The sequence below is a fragment of the Hylobates moloch genome, unplaced genomic scaffold, assembly GCF_009828535.3.
Source record: "Hylobates moloch isolate HMO894 unplaced genomic scaffold, HMol_V3 SCAFFOLD_1, whole genome shotgun sequence".
Taxonomy (NCBI): domain Eukaryota; kingdom Metazoa; phylum Chordata; class Mammalia; order Primates; family Hylobatidae; genus Hylobates; species Hylobates moloch.
In genome coordinates, this window is record NW_026652276.1 from 172,331,079 (window position 1) to 172,353,204 (window position 22,126).

At 39.6% G+C, this 22,126-nt stretch overlaps 1 protein-coding gene across 1 annotated transcript; it reads left to right on the plus strand.

Annotated features, from left to right (window-relative positions):
• Positions 1-5,695: 5,695 nt before the first annotated feature.
• On the plus strand, positions 5,696-20,677 carry SRI (sorcin). Its single transcript, XM_032761162.2, has 8 exons — positions 5,696-5,835; positions 6,840-6,923; positions 8,594-8,663; positions 14,900-14,943; positions 15,703-15,850; positions 16,369-16,482; positions 17,275-17,333; positions 19,280-20,677. Exons 1-8 carry the CDS (start codon positions 5,785-5,787, stop codon positions 19,304-19,306), a joined length of 597 nt encoding a protein of 198 aa, XP_032617053.1. The 5' UTR covers positions 5,696-5,784; the 3' UTR covers positions 19,307-20,677.
• The last annotated feature ends 1,449 nt before the right edge of the window (positions 20,678-22,126 follow it).

The window sequence follows — 22,126 nt, forward strand, 5'->3', positions numbered from 1 at the left end:
ATAATCCTGAAGGAATGTCAAATATTTGCCTGTACGTGTGTTTAATACTGTTGTTACTGGTTCCTAGCTGCCTTAGATAGGTCATTCTTTCTAACAATGAAATAAACATATTTCATAGAGGGCCTCTATAGGGCCAATTGGAAACCTGCCTACACTGTTGAGTATGTTTATAGTTGGTTACTGATTTCCAGAGGTCAAGAGGGCAATGTGATTCATCTGCTATTACAGTTTCTACTTCTTGATTCTTCTATTTGGCCACCCTGCAAGAAGGCAGTCCTCTAAGGATCACTAGCTTCTACCTATAAGACTTCAACTCAAGACGCAGGCAAGTAAACGATATGTATATAATATTAGACTATTCCATTGCAGCTCCAGTGTTCTAATTCTACTAATCAGGAATAAGAAAGTTCCTAATCTTTGTAGTTCTACTGACCCATGGGTTTTCAAGCTGAGAATCAATTAATCTAGGTTCCTTTCTCAGCTTTGCCACTGATTTCCCAGCTATGGAAAAGAGGCAAGTAACTACTGAAAAATAATTATATAAAGTAAGAGATATCTTATTTTAATTAAGAAGCTCCCAATTTACATGTAGCTGCCTTATAGATAAGCTTCATGAAATTTTGGCTTTCTAGAAATATCTACTGTACCTAGGCACCTAGGACTCAAGAACAGTCATTCTTCCTTCCCCAGAGCTGCAATACAAATAATTTGGAATTTTTCTTCCCAAATTCCCTCCTCTCCCATGCTTATTGAACAGATGGAGATTGTATTATCTTCCCCTCCTTTCTCCACAAGTCTGGCTTCTCTATGTATCTCTGGTTCTGTGTAAACTTTGCGACATCAGGATTGGCTGGATAGAGGGACTGAGATGGGAATGGGGATGGGCAATAACCAAGCCCTAGGTGCTCTTGGATCCCTACCCTGCTCTACTCTGGCTCCAGGACTGCTTCTCGTCAGGAGAACACTGAAGGCTTTAAAGAATTTTTGAGGGCTTGCCTGAGAACCAGTCATAAAGTGACCTTTATGAAAAAATAGACCTAGGTTGCAAAAATTAGCTTTTAAATTAACACCCCCATAATACACTAATCCAATGTTCTTAGGAAGAGTCATCCTAAGAGAACACTGGTGCTGAACACAGGTGATTTTCTACCTGAGCATACAGGTCCAGTATTCAATATTCTGCTTTCTATGTGGTCCCAGACATGGTAATGGTCACAAGTAAAAGTTGTAGAGACTTAATAATCAGTACAAGCCTCAGACAAAAACTAATTACAGCCAGCTCTTGCATTCATTTCTTGACCTCCCTTTAGCTACCCCTTTAGCCATGCATATTTACATCTTGCTCATCAAAAAATAATTATCTGCACTAAAATTAACTCATCATTGATAGTAATAGCATTACCTAGATGTACATTATTTTAGATAATTACTTTAAATTTAATATTCTGATTTCTGAAACACATTCCATTCAGGAAAAGAAAAAACAATGTCTCCAAATTCTTGATCCAATAAAAATTGCAAAATCTTAAAAGGAAGAGTCCTGAGAGAATAGTGTGAGGTTGAGAAAAGATCTGAAGTGACAAGATGAGCAATTAATACTGGAATTGCTATTAGTCTGGTAACCTTCGGCAAGTCAGAGACTCAGTTTCTTCATCTTGTAAAGTAGGAATAATCTAAGTGGAATGGCTGGGTAAAGTTTAAGTAGGCCATCAGAAAATACTTTGTAGTCTATAGAGCATTATCTCATCCAGGCCCCTACTCAAAGTACAAACCTGCCCTTTAGCATCACTGACAGCCTCTTCTTGATCACTTCTAGTGATGGGGAACTCATCTTTGGAAGGTCATTTTTGACAGCCCAAATGATAAGTATATATATAAAGTGTGTGTGTGTTTGTAAAAATACACACATATATTTACATATGTACACCAATATACATACATACACATATATGTATATAGGCATATATATTTAGCCATAATAAATTCCTCCAACATCAGCTTCCTGGTTAATCCTGATCATCAGCTCTAGCTCAGAGCTTCATTAAGGGAAGGAACAGGTCAGTAAGAATCTATTCTGTAGGAACAGGAATATGGGAACATTTGTCACAGAGCTGATGACTGCCCTTGCTGTGTTTTGTTAATAACTGATTTATATTGCTTATCATGCCTATTCCAGGCAAGTAGAATGAGTTTGCTTTCTCTGAGTTCCAGGGAGGAGGAAGCCAACACAGATGAAAGGGTCCCTGCTCTGTTCAAGAGAGTAGCACTAGCCACACAGCTATTCCATTTTAAATTAAACTAAATTAAAATTTTAGTTCCTCATTTCACAGGCTCAATAGCCATATGTGATTAGTTATTGTGTGGCATAGATATCAAACATTTCTATTGTAGCAGAAGTTGTTTGAAGAGCTGTGGTTGATGATTCATTACCATCTACAATATGCCAGGGACCAGTTAAACTCTACATGCAAGCACTAAAACATCAATAGTGGAAGTTTTCTATCCCTTGAAAAAATTACATAATAGCATGATTAACTGAGCTCTTACTCCGGACAGTTCAAGAAAAACGGTGGCTTTTATTCCCAAATGAACATCATAGGCTTCGCTCTCTTTCCCAACAATCTTAAGAAAGTGGAGATACTATTAATTGGTTACCTATGTTGTTATCAAATGCTCATTTCCACTTACATTTGGAGATCTGAGTTTCTCTCTAAGGCAGAGGTCTTTAAATCATGAGGTGCCATGCCCAGATCAGAACTAAACAAAAACTGAAACTTTGAATTGGCAAATGTCATTGCTCATTTCTTCCTAAAAAGTGAAGACCTATGGTTAATTCAGCTGCAGGGTATGGTGAAATAACTACAGTTATTTAGTTACACTATTTCTTTCACCACTTATCTGAGTGAAGAAGTCCAGGTTGGATACTATATGTAGAGCTTTATATTAACTTTTCTCCAGGAATAAGAAAGTGTCCACACTGCCTTTTGTCTTGAAAACATAATTGGGGAAGGTGTACCACAAAAGAATGGGATTCTCTCTGAGAGCATGTTTAGCTACTGTCACAGCTTTAATTTGGAAGGGTGAAATATTTACATCTGGCTAGGTCTGCCCTTCAAGAGCTGGGGCCAGATATTTGCCATCTCTCAGCCTTGGTCTTTTCTTCTGTAAAACAGCAGGATTGGAGTATACGATCAGAAAGGTTTCTGTAATTCCAATGACTTCCCAAAATAACCATGACCCACATCCTACCTATAAACCTCACATAGTTCTCTCCCTATCCCATGCTGTTGTCACAACCCTCCTACAGTCTTTTTTTTTAGGACTTAGTAAACCGTTCCGACAAATTACTGTATTCTACTCATAGGCTTTATCTTACAGTCAGCAAATCATTTGCTAAAGTGCTAAACTCCCAGAGTCATAAGTCCGCATTCTGGAGGGGCTTCCAGCAGCGGTTGGTAAACTACTGCCCAAAGGCCAAATCTGACCCACCTCCTATTTCTGTACACCCAAGAGCTCAGAATAATATTTACATTTTTAAATGGTTGGAAAAATAAAATTAAGCATAATATTTCATGTCATACAAAATTCAAATTTCAGTGTCTATAAATAAAGTTGCATTGGAACTCAGTGACATCCATTCATTTATCTATCGTCTATGGATACTTGTGGCCTACACAGCCCAGTTGAGTGTTATTTGGCCATACCACTATAACTACATAGTCTACATACCACTATGTATGTAGACTCTCTCATACAGAGACTGTATGGCCCACAGGCCTAAAATATTTACTACCTGGCCCTTTACCTGCCCCTGGGTGTAGAGCACAGAGTCTGGAGTCAGATGGCTTGGCAGCATAGCTCAGCTCAGCTCTGTTCTGTTCCTTCCCCTTCCTCAACTGTATAATGGGAATGACAATAGTACCTATCCCATGGGTTTTTATTAAGATTAAGCAAATAAGTAAAATGCGACGAGGATCTGGCATATTTTTATTATTATATATATGTCTGATGTTATTATAAGTTGCCACAATTTTTTCCCGCAAATTAAAGTATTAGCAGCTGACCAATTTGTTAGCAATAATTGTAAGAATTGAATTTGCAACACTCCATTAAAATTCAATTCTTTAGCAGTAAAGCAGTAGGAAGATGTCTAAGGACAACTGATATACCAATTCGTATAGCCGTTTATCCACGAAGCTAATTCTGCAGTACTTAAAAATATTTTATATGCTTTATACTTCTTTCAAACTTGAGTCTTGAGCTTGTACTCAACATTGAGTTCAGCCCTGACATCTATTCCTTGTAGTCGGTTACCTCTTTCTGAACAAACAGGCTTCCAAAGAGAGACCAGGGGACTCATTAGATGTCTCATCTACCTTGATTGCTACCTTGATGATTGAAAACAGTAACCTGCTTCCTGAATCAAACACAAAACAGGCAACATGCAGTGTCTTTGCTATGCCACAACAGGGACTATTAGAATTTTTCTCACAATTCGGACTTTTGTTTTCAAAAGGGCTTGTGAGGGAAGTTACACACAAGAGAAAAACAATGAACCGAATGAGGACAATAGCCCAGGAATTTAGAATGGAGGAAGCCCGTCCACCACAGCGAAAAAGCACAGTACCACATTGGCGGGTCCTCCAATATTTGTGAAATGTTGATGACCCTTTACATGTTTCTGTGCAACCTCCACAACAAATACTGTGAATCTTGCTTATTAATGCGTTTCTCAATATGTTAAAATTCAGGAAATCATTAAGTCTAGTCCTTAACAGTGAAGGGCAAGCAATTTTCTGTCATTGAAATTACACAAAACAAAACAAAACAAAACAAAAAGCTCACGCTTGAATTGCTTCGGACTATTCAACTGGGAGATAGAAAAATATATGAAGTAAAGAAGAATAACCTACATCGAAGTTCCTATCTCTTATCTTCCTGAATACTTACTAGCACACTATTAGTTTGTTCTAAACTTTTCTTATATAAAAAGTAGCTGAATAATTTTAGGGAAATGGATTGCTTTATCTGAATCATCCAGATAATTCAAACAATTCATTTTCCTAAGAACGATCTGGGTGAGGCTGTCCTGCCCGGAAAATGCCCTCTGCCCTACTCAGGACACGAGCCACGCTCAGCTTAAACAGGCAAGGAATTGTCCCCTAGGAAGGAAATACGCCGTTGTCATTCAATGAACTTTGCAACCAACAACAAGCTAAACTCTCCCTTGCACACAGTTCGTCAAGTTAATTCTTATTTTCCAAGGGCGCTTTCGTATTTCCATCTTTCAACGACTCCTTCACCCATTGGCACCTAAGGCTTACCCTAACGCATCCAAACCCCTGCCTCGCGATGGTGCGCTCCGCTTATAGTAGCTCCGTCCTGTCCAATAAAGTTGTTTATAATAAGAAATGTGCCAGATAATAGCCAAGTCCGAAGGAAAAAAAAAAAAAGAATTCCTGGGGTGCTGTACTGGTGTTGGAATGTGCCATTAGTTTTGGAGGGAGGAAAGTCCCTGGTGTGAATTGCCTCGCAGGTCGTGGGCCACCACTGGACCTTCAACCGTGCACTGCATTAGCACCGTAATGGCAAAGATACGAAGAAGCGCGCAGGCAGGGCGGCCACGGCCGCGCGCACAGGCAAGAGCTGGAGACCGCTGCGGAGCGCGTCCCCCACGCCCGCGTGGTGCGCTCTGGGGCGGCCCCCTCGCAGCAGGGCGGGGCGGGGCAGGCGGCGGAGAGGCCTGGCGCACAGGGCGAGGACGGCGGCGGCGCAGTCTGCAGCATGGCGTACCCGGGGCATCCTGGCGCCGGCGGCGGGTACTACCCAGGCGGGGTAAGTGCTGACTGCGCGGAATCGCGGCCCAGGCAGCTCCGAGGCGCTAAGAGGCCACCTTGGAGATGCTGCGGCCAGCGGAGTGAGGCGCTGCTGGGCGGCTGCCCGGGCTACTTCCGCCCTCAGCTTCTCCCTGCGCTCACGGCCTCGCCCTAGGCCCCTGCGATTCGGCCTGTCCCCTCGTTTCCCCCGTCCCTTCTCCTGGATGGCTCTGCGGGGCCAAGGTGAGGGTGGACTGGGACCCTAGAAGCCCACCCTGCGGTTTCTCGGATACGCGGCGTGAAATCGTGTTAATTGGGTGTTGACTGACCCCCACCCCACCCCCGCCCTCTTGGTTGCCTCCCAAAGCAACAACAGTCATTTTATTCTAGAATGATATGCCTTCCTCCATAAAAAAAAAAAAAAAAAAAAAAAGAGAAGGGGGACGGAAAAAAAGGGAAAACCTGCTGAAGTAAAAGACCTGTAGGAAGGCAGCCTCGCAGGGCGTCTGGGATGCGCGTTGTCTTGGGAACTGTTTCCGAGACAGGCAATGTTCCCTCGCCACCCACGAGATACAGCCCGGCCAGACACCTTACTCTTCCCTAGGCTACACCCGTCTCAGAATGTTACCAACTCCAGCCTTCCATCGTTCATAAAACGCTCTTAAAATACCATAAATGCTGTAACAACAAAAGGAGAATTCGAAGCCCTGCCATTCATTGGCTTACCTAGTTTGCACTCACCTCAGTAACCTTCAGGTTAATAGGGATTTTAAAAGTTGCTTTAAATATGTAGACATCACTTTCACAGCAACTCTTTATGGTCGAAGTCGCCAGTTTTTAAATTACGGGGTGTGAATGGAGGAGAGGGGTGGAGTGTTGGCAGAGTGTGCCCGGTGGTGGGGAGGTGAGCCTCGGGAAGGGCGGGCAGGCGGGCAGTTGTCTGGCCTTGCACAAAAGCCCTCAGTGGTGAAAGAAGAAAACTTGATTCGGCAGAATGACGTGTATGTGTTTCCTGTTTCACAGTATGGAGGGGCTCCCGGAGGGCCTGCGTTTCCTGGACAAACTCAGGATCCGCTGTATGGTTACTTCGCTGCTGTAGCTGGACAGGTTAGCTTTTCCCTTTAATATTAAAGAGCCGTTATTGTCTGCATTTGTGGTAGCTTTTTATATAGTGACACAGAAAAGCGAACTTCCTCTGGTACTGAGTCCCTTTGCTTCTACAAAAGAAAAAAAAAGTTCTTTGTTTCTTATTTTAGTTTTTTATTTCTGAAAGTTCAGAATAAATTAGGACAAAGTGTTACTCGTATTTATGTGAGTTCAGTTGGAAACCAAACTTGTGGTTGAATTAAAGGGTCCAGGATGGTTTCAAGCGAAGAAATTCAAGATCTGGTAAATATAAACCCTTGTTTGTACAACTTAAAGACATATATTAGTAATTACATAGCTCGATTCTAATGGTACTTTCTTTGGGTTGAACTTGATTGCTAATCATTCACCTCCTTAGGAAATATGGTAAAAACCCACCAGCTTCTAAATAAGGAAGTTACTGTTCCCTTCTTAGTATCAGGAAGTTAATCTTGTGAACAATGTAGTTTCTCTTTGATGCAGATGCTGTTACTAGGTCAGCCCCTCCATGTCCTTATTAGGTGTTGTGGCCTGTTGACCCAGAGAAGCAGTTAAGGTCAGCTCCCCAAGACCTTTCACTTGTCTGCATTCTGAGTTGTAAGACAGGTGCTATCTTACATTGACAGGTGCTATCTTACATTGAGAGAGGACACTTCCCTAGCTCATGAGGTCACTGTGTACAGTAAATATACTATTGGTATAACCCAGACATGTCCAGAGGGGATGTTTGTTCTTAGGAATTCAACCTAGTCTTGTTTTGGCCAAAAGCTAGAAATAGCAAAATCTTAATGTGAAAACTGTAGAATATTATGGGATAAAAAAACCTAAGACCACTTTTTAAGGTAGTACTCTAAGAAATACAGCTTAAGAAATTGAATGGAAAATATAGTCTAAAACTGGAAGACCTTCCCCTTAAGTATCTACTTAATCTGTTAATGATCCGTATCTTTGAAACCACAAGACATGGCAAACCTCAAGACTAGCATTCTTAGATTGCCAGTACCTCCAGCATGTAAGTGACCCCACCTGCTTAGCTTTCAGCAGCCCTGGCCTGTATTCAGCATACCCATTGTCTTTCAAATTGCTGATCTTGCTCCTCATTTATAACTTATAATACCCAGTGACTTGAGGATTCAGGTATTTTATTTTAAAGTCCCTAAAAACCACATATATCTAGTTATTTCCCAGTTCAGCCAGTGAATGGGCACTGGGAACCTAATGTGAATCTTCCAGATGTATTTGTGCTCTGAAGAAAATGATTCACTATATCATAAGAAAAAGTGACCAAGGAGGCCTTTTCCTGTTTGAACCAAGCCTTCTATTTACTGATGTCTGGTGTGTACCTTGCTCTCTCCACCCCCCTCAAAAAAGAATTATTTAAAAATGTTTAGCTGTAGCAGTTTCCTAGCTCAGATTGAGAGAAGAGTAGTTGCCAAGACAGACTCTTTCTTTCATCATTAAATTACTTTTGGAAGTGGGTTAAGCAAAAGAATGCCCACTTTTGGAAGGCATTCCTTTTAATAAAAAGTCATGCATGATGGCATGATGATACTGATTTTCTTTGTTGTTATTGCTTCATTGAATGCTGAAGGTAAACAAATAACTCGAAAGTACAAATCACTATTATGATTCCTCTAATTTTTTTTCAAAAGGATGGGCAGATAGATGCTGATGAATTGCAGAGATGTCTGACACAGTCTGGCATTGCTGGAGGATACAAACGTAAGTTGACAGTCCCAAAGTTTGTCCAAATGTACTTTCGTGTTTCCTATCTTAGCTGTTACTTGTGATTACAGCCTTCAAGAAAACTGAGCTTGTCTGATCTAGCAAAGTTTAGAATTCCAAAAGCTAAAATACAGTACTATTTCAAAATGTTGATTTGAAAACAGTTTTTAAATCACTCCAGGCTGGGCACAGTGGCTCAACACCTGTAATCCCAGTACTTCAGAGGCCCAGGCGGGAGGATCGCTTGAAGCCAAGAGATTTTGGCTGCAGTAATCTATGATTGTACCACTGCACTCCAGCCTGAGCAACAGAGCAAGACCTTGTCTCTAAAATAATAATAACAATAAATTATTCCATCCTACCTGCCAATTTGGTGGATTTCTCAGATTTGTATTTTGTGTACCTAGAACCAGTGAGACAGTTTGGGTGGCCTCCTTCACAGAGGACAAGGTAGGGTGCTGAAATGGAATCTGCCAGGTCAGGTGTCATTAACTGACATTAGGAACTGACATTTACTGTTACTTGCCAAGAGCCTACTCTGCCCTGACCTGGTGGCACTTAAGGCTTTGAGTGGCTGCTTCTGCTCCCCTGGTCCCTGAGTGGCCTATCCTGCACTCCTGGTCTCTTGAGCTTTGGGCATGCTCTTGCTAACATAAGTGGTTGCCATGACATCCCTCAGGTCTTTCCTCTTCCACTTCATAGAATGTATTCAGGCTAAGTGGGAAGTGCCCTTTCTACTTACTGGACCTGCTGCTCCATAATTCAGCCCTTGCCCTACCCCTGCCTTTTGAGCACTCTGCCGTGAGCTGAGAGTAGTGAAATATTGCAAAGATGCCCCATCCCTGGCAGGGCACAGTGGCTCACACCTGTAATCTCAGCACTTTAGGAGGCTGAGGTGGGAGGATTGCTTGAGCCCAGGAGTTCAAGACTAGCCTGGGCAACATAGTGAGACCTTGTCTCTGCAAAAAATTTAAAAATTAGCCAGGCATCGTGGCATGTACCTGTGGTCCCAGCTACTCAGGAGGCTGAGGTGGTAGGATTATACGAGCCCAGGAGGCGGAGGTTGGAGTGAGCCAAGATTGTGCCACTGCACTCCAGCCTGGGTGACAGCCTGTCTCAAAAAATCCAAAAAATTGCTGCATCCCAATTGGGGGCTTCTCGTCATCCAACACACATGAAGTAGTTCCTCTTGAAATTAGATCTTGAACATGATAGATTTCCAGGGTAGAGAATAATGTCTTAGTTCAAATACATTACCTGCCAACTTCTTTGCCAGTTGTTAATTGAGACAAAACATGGAATTGAAGACCCAATTTCATAGTTAGCTGTGGATTAAAATGTTCAAACTAGAATTCACACTTGTGAATTTATAGTGGTCTTTTTTTTAAAACTATTTGACATGGCATGTATTAGATGGCTGTCTTTGAACCCTTTGCGTTTGTTTTCATCATCCTTTGTTTTGTGTGACTTTAGTATCATATTACTCTTTCCTAATTGGAGGAATCAATACAAACAAAGAACCTTTCAAGTTCCTGTTGTTTAATGTAGTCCTAAACAAAGTAAGCACTTTTTGGCTTAGGGGATGTTTTTCTTTACTGTGTAGGCAGTACATTTAAATTGTTAATTGTTACGCAATTGAGCTGGTAAACAAGGTAGGCCTGCCTATTAGCAGGGTTTATTGAAGTGCGGTGAGATCACAGCATGTCCTGTTATTCTACATCCTTTCAGTAGATGAGGTGTGGCAGATTTTAGAATCTGACTAACAAAATGGGTTATATATTCTTAGAGAGCAGTCCTTTTAAAATTTCATTGAGAAAGCCACATTTAATGATGGCCTTAGATCAATGCATTAAAGAGAAAGCATTTCCTGAGTCATGGGGACTATGTGATTGAATCCTTTGCCTACTCTCTGGTGGCTATACTGAACCACAGAACCGTCCTGCATATGAGGTGTCAGGGTTTTGTAATACAGATATTATATGGCCATTAGTCTTTTAAACCCAGCTTCCGAACCAAAAAGCACAGATCCAAATTGGATGGGCAGGTGGGATACTCCAGTTCAGAGCCTATGGTCCCTTCTTAACCAGTTTAAAAGGAAGCAGTCATACCTAGAGGTGGAGTTGGTGAGAGAAGTTGTGTTCCAGTCAGTAAGATTGTAATTCAGCTTCTCTTTTTTCCTGAATTTAGTTGTTCGTCTGTGGTAAGGTTGAGAGAAACAGCTGGAGGTAGGGCTTTCCTTCTAGGTCCATTATATTGTATGTTTCTGTGAGAAGAAAAGATGTTTGAGGCATTCTAGTAGAATGAACAGAAGAGAAGAAAAAGAGTAAAGGTAAATTACAGCAGAGATTCTTTGGAAATTATTAAAATTAACATTATTTAATTTAAATTTAAATGTTGAATAATTTTAATTATAATTTAGTTATAATTATATGTAGTTACATTTATGTAACTATAATACTTATAATTTTAATTTTAAATATTTAATTAAAATAGAATTAACACTAATAAAAGTTATACTCTTAACAAAATTGAGAAAGAGTTTTCCTTACCAAAACGTATTGGACATCAGCGTTCTAGTTCATTGGAACTGTCTAGAATGGTGTATTTTTTGTTCATTCACTTTTGTTCACTGCCATCTCACTGCCCTTTCAGATCCTTCTCACAAAAGAGGACCAGATTCCTGATCTTCCTGATCTGTCCCTCTCCTCCTCAGTCTTTACTAACAGCTTAGAAGGAATTCAAGGTCCTCTGTAATGCACCCTCCCCTGACCAAACATATTTTCTCCCACTCCTTTTGTACTCTTTGAAAGTCATATTGAGCCATTCACTTACGCTTTGCCTGTCCTGGGCCTTCCACTTCTCTCTTTGCTTATGCTGGTCCTTAGCTGTCACCAAATGCCCCCATCATTCTTGTCATTCAAGGCTTGGCTTAAATTCTGTGTCTTCAGTGAAGTCTTTCTTGATTCTCTTACTGGAAAGGAGCCTCTCACTTCTCAATCCCTTCTGGTACTTTCTGGCCCTTCCATTATAATTCAGCACTCCACCATGATTAGGGTTGTATGTGTATGAGACTTATCTTTTCTTAGACTGTCAGCTAGGACAGTATGCAGTTTCACAATTTTATCTCCCAAGTTCCTGTTACCCTGAGCCCTGAACATAATAAGTACTTAACAGTGGCTGTTGAGTTAATGAATATGGAAAATTTTCTAAGTCAGAAAAATTATAGCCCTGTAGCCTCATTGGCATTTTGATTTAAGATTATACATTAATTTTTGAGCATTAGTAAAGATCAGAAAATTTTATTCAAAAAACATTCCTTCTTAGATGATCTAAGAGGGTTGTACATATAAAGTGCAGGGCTCTGCAGCTTCTTGCGTGGGGGTGAGAATTTGGTGCCATCCAACCATACCAGTGCATTTTTAGTGAATACTTCCTGTGAGCTAGGTGCTGGCTCTGTAGCCACAATCACTGCCTGGGTGTTGGGAAAAGCACTGGGATAAGTAAGGAGAGAGGCTGTGGAATCACATAGGATGGGCACATAACCCAGACAGGAGTCAGGAAAGTTTTCCTTGCAGAATTGATACCTATGCTGAGCAGAAGTGAAAGTCCAGCAAAAATGAGGCCGACCATGAAGTGAGTGGGATGGGGAAGTTGTGTCCTAGGCTGTTAGAACAGCATGTGCAGAAGACCCAGAAATAGCATGGTTCAGTCAAGAAACTGAAAAATTCTCCATGAAGATAGTGTATGGGGTTGAACAAGCGTAAGAGATGAGCCTGACTGGCAAAATAAGTGTGTTACCTTATGTGCCAGTTAAGGTGCTTGGACTTTATCCTGAGAACAGTAGATCACTGATACTGGGTTTTACATAGGAGAGCACATACCACCCCTGATTGTAGGGTAAAGACTAACAAATTGGGGGACATGGAAGTAAAACAAGAGTCAGAGATGCCCATTAGGGAGCTGTTGGAGTCATACAGGTGAGAGAAATGCTAACTAAAGAGACAGTGGGGCTGGAAATGGACTCTGCAGCTGTTTAGAAGGTGATTGATTATTGGTGGAAAGGGAATTGAGGAGGCTCCCAGGTTTCTGGCTTGGGTGACTGCTGAGTGGATGGGGGTGCCATTCATTAACAGAGACAGAGAAGCTGTCTGCCTCATTGCCCCTTTAATACCTTCATATGAGCCCAACACAGCTGGCTCTGCCCTGTGGTTTTCAAGCCGTCCAGAGCAGTAGTTCTTAAACTTGAGCAGCATTGGCATCACCTGGAAAGCTGACAAAAACCAGATTGCTGGGTCCTGCCCTGGAGTTTCTCATTCAGAGGTCTGGAGTGAGCCCTGAGAATTTCACCCTCTAAATTTCACCAGGTTTCCATGCTGGTTCAGGTTGAGCCAGCTTCTTTAACATGAATATGTATCACCTGCACATTTGCTAAAATTCAGTTTCTGATTTTATTGGTGTAGGTTAAGGGCTGAGACTCTGCAGTTCTTCAAGCTCCTGGGTGATGCTAATATGGCTGGTCCAGGAATCATACTTTGAGTAGAATGGTGGTCTCAGCCTTGGCTGTTCACTAGAATCATCTGAAAACCTTTTTAAAAATACGAATACCTGGGTCCCACACTCAGAGTTCCTGATTTAATTGTTCTATGGTGCAGCCCAGGTATCGGAATCTTTTAAAGCTTTGATTCTGATAAGCACCAGCATGGAGAACTACAGCTCCAGATTAAAGCGACTTCATACCTCCATACAACTTAAAAGTCAGAATGAAGAATCTACCAGCTCTTTCCCAAAAGTGTAAAAAGTGCTTCCTCCTCTTCTCACCTCAGAGAATATTATCTGTGGATCAAATGGAGATTGAAGGACCAAAATAGATGCAGTCACTAGTCTTTTATTTCCAGTAAAGCATATGCCAAACACAGGAATCTGTTAAATGTGTAAAACCTATAATTTGCACTGTTGGGAGACATTACAGTAATTAGCACAGTTGTGTTTTAATTTCAGTTTGGTTAGAGAAAAAAATATGAAGCTAGAAAGAGCTGTAAAAAATGTTCTGTGTTAACAAACTTGCATAATTTATACCAGCTTTTCCCACATGACCCGTGTCACTTCTGCCATTTAACCTTATAGCTTCTTTGTACCTATACAATTTCTTCAGTCATTGATTCCCATTAATACAATGTAAGAGGTTATTTGTTTTTAATTGCCTAATGCTTAGATTACCAGTAACCACACCCATTTTGTGTGCTCTGGTTTGGTTACATAAGTGAAGTACCAGAATGCCCTCATAACACTCCTAAACTGTAGGTAAATTAAAAAGGCTTCTGAATAGTGGCCACCACTGAATTGGTCATGGGGTCTTCTTATCTAGAGTACTCTTATTTAACACATAATTCTAACAACCATATTTATCTGGTTTCATATATAAGCTAAGAGGTCATAGACTATTTGGCGTAGGAGGTTACTGCTCAGTACCTGACATTGAAGGGAAAATAGAAAAACAAGTAATCAGACACAAAATTAGCAAAACCAGCAATTTATAGTCATTTATGAGTAAGAACAAAGCAACCCTGACTTCCCACCCACCGTGTTGGATATAATACATTATGGTTCGTTATGGTGACTTGAACTTGCTATATTACAGTTTCAAAGCAAGAAAGTATGAACAGTACTATGTAATACTTTTTTCTTTTCTTTTTTTTTTTTTTTTGAGACGGAGTCTTGCCCTGTCACCCAGGCTGGAGTGCAGTGGCATGATCTCAGCTCACTGTAACCTCCTCCTCCCAGGTGCAAGCAATTCTCCTGCCTTAACCTCCTGAGTAGCTGAGATTACAGGTGTGTGCCACTATGCCTGGCTAATTTTTGTATTTTTAGTAGAGACGAGTTTTTGCCATGTTGGCCAGGCTGGTCTCAAACTCCTGACCTCACGTGATCCACCTGTCTTGGCGCCCCCCAAAGTGCTGGGATTATAGGCGTGAGCCACCATACCCGGCCTATGTAATACTTTTTAAAAGGAATTCTATCAAATTTATTTAAATCAAATTTGGGTTCCTAGCGAAAAATCCTCTTTATGGAGAAAAGGCTACTTTGAAGGTCCATATGATTAGTCACAGGTAAATTGAGTAGCATGTAAAAATAAAAGTGTAAATAATCATATTTCTAATTAATTTGAATATATCCAGTATAATGTGAATTTTTGGATTTGTGTTAATATGTATGTACTTTTCTTGATTTAACAGCTTTTAACCTGGAGACTTGCCGGCTTATGGTTTCAATGCTGGATGTATCCTTTACCTTGATGGTTGTCTAGAATAATTTTTTCTAAAATTCTAAAGGAATTCATCTTAGAATTAATATCTAGTAAACACAAAGCAATAAATGATCACTAAAAAGCTTTCTGAAATAATTAGCTTCAATTATAGGGTGGAATTTGGTGTGAATAAAGGAAGAAAAGAAATTTAGTAAACAGAATGTTGTTCAGGAATTCAAGGAAATATCAAAGTATTATAGAACAAGTATAGAGTCCAGAGTGTCAGGACAGCTTTTTTTTCTTTAAATTGATTCCTGTGCAAGTGATGGGATTTTTCACATCCCAGTTGTTGGACTGAGTTTAGGTAGTGCTGACTATCCAGTGCGTTCCATCCCACCTCATTTGTCTGGGGGGACTAAACAAGGGAATATTAGTACCAGAGATGATGTTAGGACAGAAGGGCAAACAGCATAGCCTGAAGCACCCAGAAAGTACAGCCTAGTTCCAGTAACAAGACTACTTTTTATAAGTGGTTCACAATGGCAATGCTATTTCCTTATAATCAAGTCATGTAAGTTATCTTTTCCCCACAGTAAAAATAGGCACTTGAGCTTTTTTCTCCATAGCCCCTTTTTATTCTATTTTTAAATCATTAATCTTACATCATACCAAGAATAATGTCTACAATAACTTTTTTAGCCATTGAATATTGAATTCCCCTTATCCTTGATCTTTCATTTAATCCTTAGAAAATATTGCAAAATACAGCTCTAATCCTTGATTACAGTTCAGAGAGATATGTCTGGCACAATGGGTTTCAATGAATTTAAAGAACTCTGGGCTGTACTGAATGGCTGGAGACAACACTTTATCAGTTTTGACACTGACAGGAGTGGAACAGTAGATCCACAAGAATTGCAGAAGGCCCTGACAACAATGGGTGGGTATGGCTTACTAGAACTCACCATTCATTGGTAGAAGTAAGTTGTTTTTTATTTTTAAAACTAGGCTGGGCGCAGTGGCTCACGCCTGTAATCCCAGCACTTTGGGAGGCCAGGGAGGGTGGATTGCCTGAGCTCAGGAGTTCAAGACCAGCCTGGGCAACACGGTAAAACCCCGTTTCTACTAAAATACAAAAACATTAGCCAGGCATGGCAGCATGCACCTTCAATCCCAGCTACTCGGGAGGCTGAGACAGGAGAATCACTTGAACACAGGAGGCAGAGGTTGCAGTGAGCCAAGATCGCACCACTGCACTCCAGCCTGGGCGACAGAGTGAGACTCCCTCTCGTAAATAAATAAATAAATAAATAATTGCTACCTGAAGGCAGTTTCTGTTTTCTTAGAAATTGTGTGTTCATAATTAATATGAGTTTGCAGTCTTAAAATAGTGCTTGTTTATTTTATTTTTTAATGAGCTTTTGCAATCCTTTAACCTTTTTACTGGATGACTTTTAGGGTTTAGGTTGAGTCCCCAGGCTGTGAATTCAATTGCAAAACGATACAGCACCAATGGAAAGATCACCTTCGACGACTACATCGCCTGCTGCGTCAAACTGAGGGCTCTTACAGGTGAGTTCTATAAGATCATGTCATCACCACAAGCCAAGACACAGTTTTTATTACATTGCATCTCTCAGTGCTTCTCAACTTTTATTCTTCCCAAATTTTTCTCTTGCTTTAGTAGTTTTTTCAGATTACTATTAAGCATATCTGGCAAAATAATTTTTTTTTCCAGAATTTATTTTAGATTAGTAAGTAATCTGCCATTAAAATAAACAATTAAATTTTACTAAAATGTTCTAAAACATAGTGCATTTTTGTGCATTTTTGACCAGATTATAATGAATTTTTCCCTAGAATGTGAAATATTTGGAAAGAGTGAAATTAAAATAAAATCCTTTTCTATAGGGCAGAGCCAAAATGGTAGAGAAACTGATCACAGCCCATTTGTTATATCAGGGACTCTGTTTCTTAAGCAGTATCTTTTTTTATTGAGAAGCTAGAAATTCTGTGCTTTTATCACAATTAAGTAATGGCCATGGAAGTTGCACAGCTTTTACTGACTTTCGGTAAGGTATTTTCCGCCATGGAAGTTGCACAGCTTTTACTGACTTTGGATAAGGTATTTTCTCCAGATCTAAAAAAAAAAACACAGTTGGGCAGCTTCTGCCTGTTACTTTGTTGCATATTAAATATTTTACTATTCATATAGTTGGCTTCTTTGCTTTGGTCTTTTATGTTAATTGGTTGCATAATTTAAATGTTACTGCAATGTGAATTCAATGCCAAAATAACTAACTTTTATGATTTTAGAAAAACCGTTTAAAGAAAAACCATAAATTTTACTGTGTTGTTTTACAGACAGCTTTCGAAGACGGGATACTGCTCAGCAAGGTGTTGTGAATTTCCCATATGATGATGTAAGTCTTAGAAATTAAGAGATATAGTAGATGAAAAAGATGTACACCAGATGGGTATCCCTTTGAAATTAGCTGTTAAGAATATCTTAAGGATGCCAAAGACATAAGGGATTCAAAAGTTAGAAAGTTATCATCCAGAATTTCATGTATTAGTCTTTACTATAGTTAGACCATAGTTTGATTTGCATTCAAAGACGTGGGTTCAAGACCCAGCTTGTATTTATTAGCTGGGTCACTTAAGCAGGTTTCTTAATTGCTGTGACACTGTATGAATAAAGAAGATATAGTAGTAATGCCTTTTTCACAGAGCTGTTGTAAGATTTCTATTAGAAATGCCCTTGAAAAACACTATGCAGATATGCTATCTGCTTTTGTCTTCTATAAACAAATCATGTCAGTCATTGAGAATAGATAACAGCTCAATAGCTTTACATACCTAATGTTCTTCATTGAGGGCATAAGGCAGGCACCAACTTAAATCACAATTTTTTTTTTTTTTTTGAGACAGAGTCTCACTCTGTTGCCCAGGTTGGAGTGCAGTGGTGCAATCTCGGCTCACTGCAACCTCTGCCTCCGGGTTCTAGTGATTCTCCTGCCTCAGCCTCCTGAGTAGCTGGGACTACAGGCGCGTGTCACCACACCTGTATTTTTAGTAGAGACGGGGTTTCACTGTGTTAGCCAGGATGTCTCGATCTCCTGACCTTGTGATCTGCCCGCTTAGGCCTCCCAAAGTGCTGGGATTACAGGTGTGAGCCACTGCTCCCAGCCAAATCACAATCTAAAACAAGTTATTTACTAAACAGCCACACTAAACAAGGGTAGGGTAAGGCCACGTAACCAATGTGAACATAACCAAGTGTCATCTTTGATGGCATTAGCTGGATGTATATAACAAAGCTAGGGAGATTGGTTACTTGTTTCTTCAGTTTTTGCTCAGCCATTGATTTAAAAAAAAAAAAAAAATTGTAGAATTGAAATGACTGTAATCACTGAATATTCCATTCTGCATTACAAAATATAAGATGCATGTATTTTTGGTTTAGCAGCTGCTGCAGTTATAAGTACACGTATGTGTATGTGAATATGCTTATTTTACCTGCTTAAGGGTGTGTTCTCTTTAACATGCGTTAACTTCTTAGTTGACAGTCCCCTTGCTGTTTCTAAAGATCAGGAGGCTGCCTGGGGAATGGAAAGAAAGACCATGGGCTTTGACTTCAGATGGGGCTACTTAAAAGATTTCTAAACATCCTGATCCTTATTTTCCTTTTCTCTAAAATAGGGATAATCACCTTGACCTTGCAATAGAGCTGCAAGGGTTAGCAGTGTACAATACCTTAGTAGTGTAGGGAACACTGATAGAGCAGAATCTGTTGCTTTATGTTTAGTGAGGAAGCCAACATTTCACAGCAAATACTGGTATTTCTAATCTCAGGTATCTGAAGGGTTAGCTGTTCTGTTTCTGTGCATACATATACTTGCATGCTACAGTTTATTTTAATAAAGCAGATTTTAAGGGAATAAACTGTTTAAGGTGTTCCATTAGAGTAATGGGGTAATACTGTGCGGTTTGGAAATCCCCACGTGATACAACAGTATAAACTCCAGTTATTTGTGTTTGTGGTAAGTGCCTTTGACCATGGCCATTTCTAGTCTTAGATATTATTTGGAAAAATAATTATTCAAATAATTACTTAAATTATTTATCCATTGAAGTTATATCTGCTTTCTCTAAGAAGTTTTGATGTGAGAAACCCTATGGATTTTATATTAGACTGCTTCCCTAAAAAAAGGAAACTTTTCCATTTATCATTTACTCATATCTTAGAAAGTTGTAGGGGTTGTTTTACCCATGTTCAAATTAGAAAACCCAATGTAAGCTGCCAGAAATAGACTGTGCTGTATTAAGTGCTTTGAGGTCTGTCATATAACACTGATTTTTCTTTCAGTTCATTCAGTGTGTCATGAGTGTTTAAATCAAGAGGAAGCTGCATGAATGTAATCGACATTCCAACTGGAGCTCTCCTTTGCTTGTCCTCTTTGCCTTCGGTAATATGTGTAAACTTACATCGCGACTTTCTCTCAACAGCTGTTGTAAAGTTTATTACTTTATGTACAACTGAAGTTTTATTTTAGTTTTGATAATAAATTCTTCGGAACTTTAATAAGATCTAGTCTGTTACACCATTTAGAACTTTCCTGAGCCATTATCAGTCATGCCTTATTTTCTTGCTAAAACTCTATGTAAATTTAAGTATGCAAAATGTTTAAGTCACATTATTTATTTTTCATTGTGAGACACTAAAAACTGTTACTCAGACTACAGGTGTTATCTTTCTCTCCTAGAAAGAATACTCCACACATAAAAACTTAGGTAAATGACATAGACCCACTTGGGTACAATAAAACAACAAAAAAGGTAATCCAGTAATCCATGTCAGGATTCACCTTAGTAGAAGTTTAGCACAGGCCCTTCAAAACCTATTGAATAATTTGATTGGCAAATACTATCTGTCACCAAGTCCCTTTTTGTCATCTATTTAAACCTTTGTTAACTCTCCTTAAAAATCTTGTACATTATAGGCTTAACTATATAAAAAGAAAATTGATAGAAAAAGACTAAGGGAATATGTGAAAATATTAACAATGTTTATTTTTGATTAATAGAATTCTAGATGACTTTAATTTTCTTTATATATTTCAGTATTTTTCAGATTTTCTACATGCTTTCCGTTTAAAATCAGATTTTAGTTTTTAAAATACTGATATATCCATTTTGATATACCATGTATTCACACTTTAAAAAATATACATAGCAGAGTATTGGAAAGTATGTACCAAAACATTGATCTGGCTACCACTGGGAGTCAGGATCATGAGTTCATCTTCTCCCTTCTTACTGCTTTTCCAAACATTCTCCAGTAAGCATGTACTACATTTATAATGGAAGGAATTTTTTAAAAAATTTTAAGCTGTACACTTTCAAGTAAGATCTGAATTCTGATGCTGGCTTGTGCCTCTTACTATGTGGTTTGGTCATTATAGATAATGCCAAGTTTCAGTTTCCCCATCTTTGAAAAGGAGATAATATGTTATCTCTTGGGAGTAGTTCTGAATATGAAAAGTGTGTTGATACAAGAAGCACTAACAATGTTTCTGTTTCTTAAATTTAAAACTGGCCTGGTTTGCCTTTTTTATCAAGAGAGCTTAACAGATAAAAAATGAAATTAGTCTATTTTCTACTTGCCAGCAGAGTATCTGTCTTATTTTAGGATGCAGTGTGAGACTTACCATTCAACTGAACAATTAGTTGTCAACTAATGAAAATAAAACATTTTCTCTAAGCATCTTTAGCCTCATTTCACTATTAATTTTTTAAAATATTGTTAAAATATATATTATTCAAACCTAACATATAACTATGGCAAGTTAGTTAGCCCAGGTTACATATCAGAATGTGAAGCAGCCTGCTATATATTACACGGTGACTATAGATGGCATCTCCATATATTGTCTGTGAGGCCACAAAGCTCTGCTTGAGCCTGGGCTGTCTAGAAAAGGGCCAAAAAGGGGCTCAGAGGATTAGGAGGCAGGGAGCTCACCTTCAGTGTCCTAGCACCTGTTGTTTGGTTTCAACTCACCAGGGTCCTCTGAGGAAATCATAGTTTAAGGAAATGGTAATTTCCTGGTTGAGGATAAGCAGTAGAGAAGAAGGCCCTTGCTGAAGGTTATGGGACATATTTGAACAAGTCCCAAGGTGTGCTGCATCAATTGTGGTTCTGAATTGGCTTTGGGGTGAACATAAAACCATCCCTCTGACATTATATTAGTTTGTTCTCACACTACTATAAAGACACTACCCAAGACTGGGTAATTTATGAAGGAAAGAGGTTTGACTCACAGTTCCACATGGCTGGGGAAGCCTCCAGAAACTTATAATTATGGCAGGAGTTGAAGCAGGCACCTTCTTCACAAGGCAGCAGGAGAGAGAAATGCAAGCAGGGAAGTGCCAGATGCTTATAAAGCCATCAGATCTCATGAGAACTCACTATCACAAGAACTTCATGGGGGAAACCGCCCCCATGATCCAATCACTTCCCTCCCTCGATGTAAGGCTTACAGGTCCCTCCGTGGACACATGGGGATTACAATTCGAGATGAGATATTGGTGGGGACACAGAGCCAAACCATATCAGACATCATTCAGTTAATTCCGTTTTAATTATTGATACCTCAAAACGAATCTCTTTATCTCCTCCCCTTCTGCTTTCATTCTTTCCAAAAGCACGGAGCATAGTTTTCAGTATGTTCTTGCAGTTAGAAATTTTCCTTCCCCTTGACAAATTTGATGTATTCATCTCCTTTAATTACAGCCAGTCTTCATTACAAGTGAAATCTCCTGTTGCCTTATTTCTATTTTATGTTGGGTTGTGTTTAATTCATTGTATACTTCTAGTATAGCCTCACCCACTACTTTAAAATTATTATTTCCTGGTCTGTTTACTTTTTCTTAAAGAATCTAGTTGGAGCATGGTAAAGCTGTGAGTTCAAGCTTGAACACTTCAACTATTTGGAGAATTAAGCTCCTCAAATCACCCTCATTTAGGATTTAATTTTATTTTGGAGATGTGTGCTTTACTCTTGTGTTTCAAGAGATCCATGATTATGAAGTACTTTTAACACATTTCGTGCACTTCCATAGGAATGTGGCTGCTAGAGACCTGGGGATAGTTGGTGTAGATTTGCACCACAGCAGTCAAATTAAAGCTCTTGCTTCTACTGAGTCAACTTGGAGT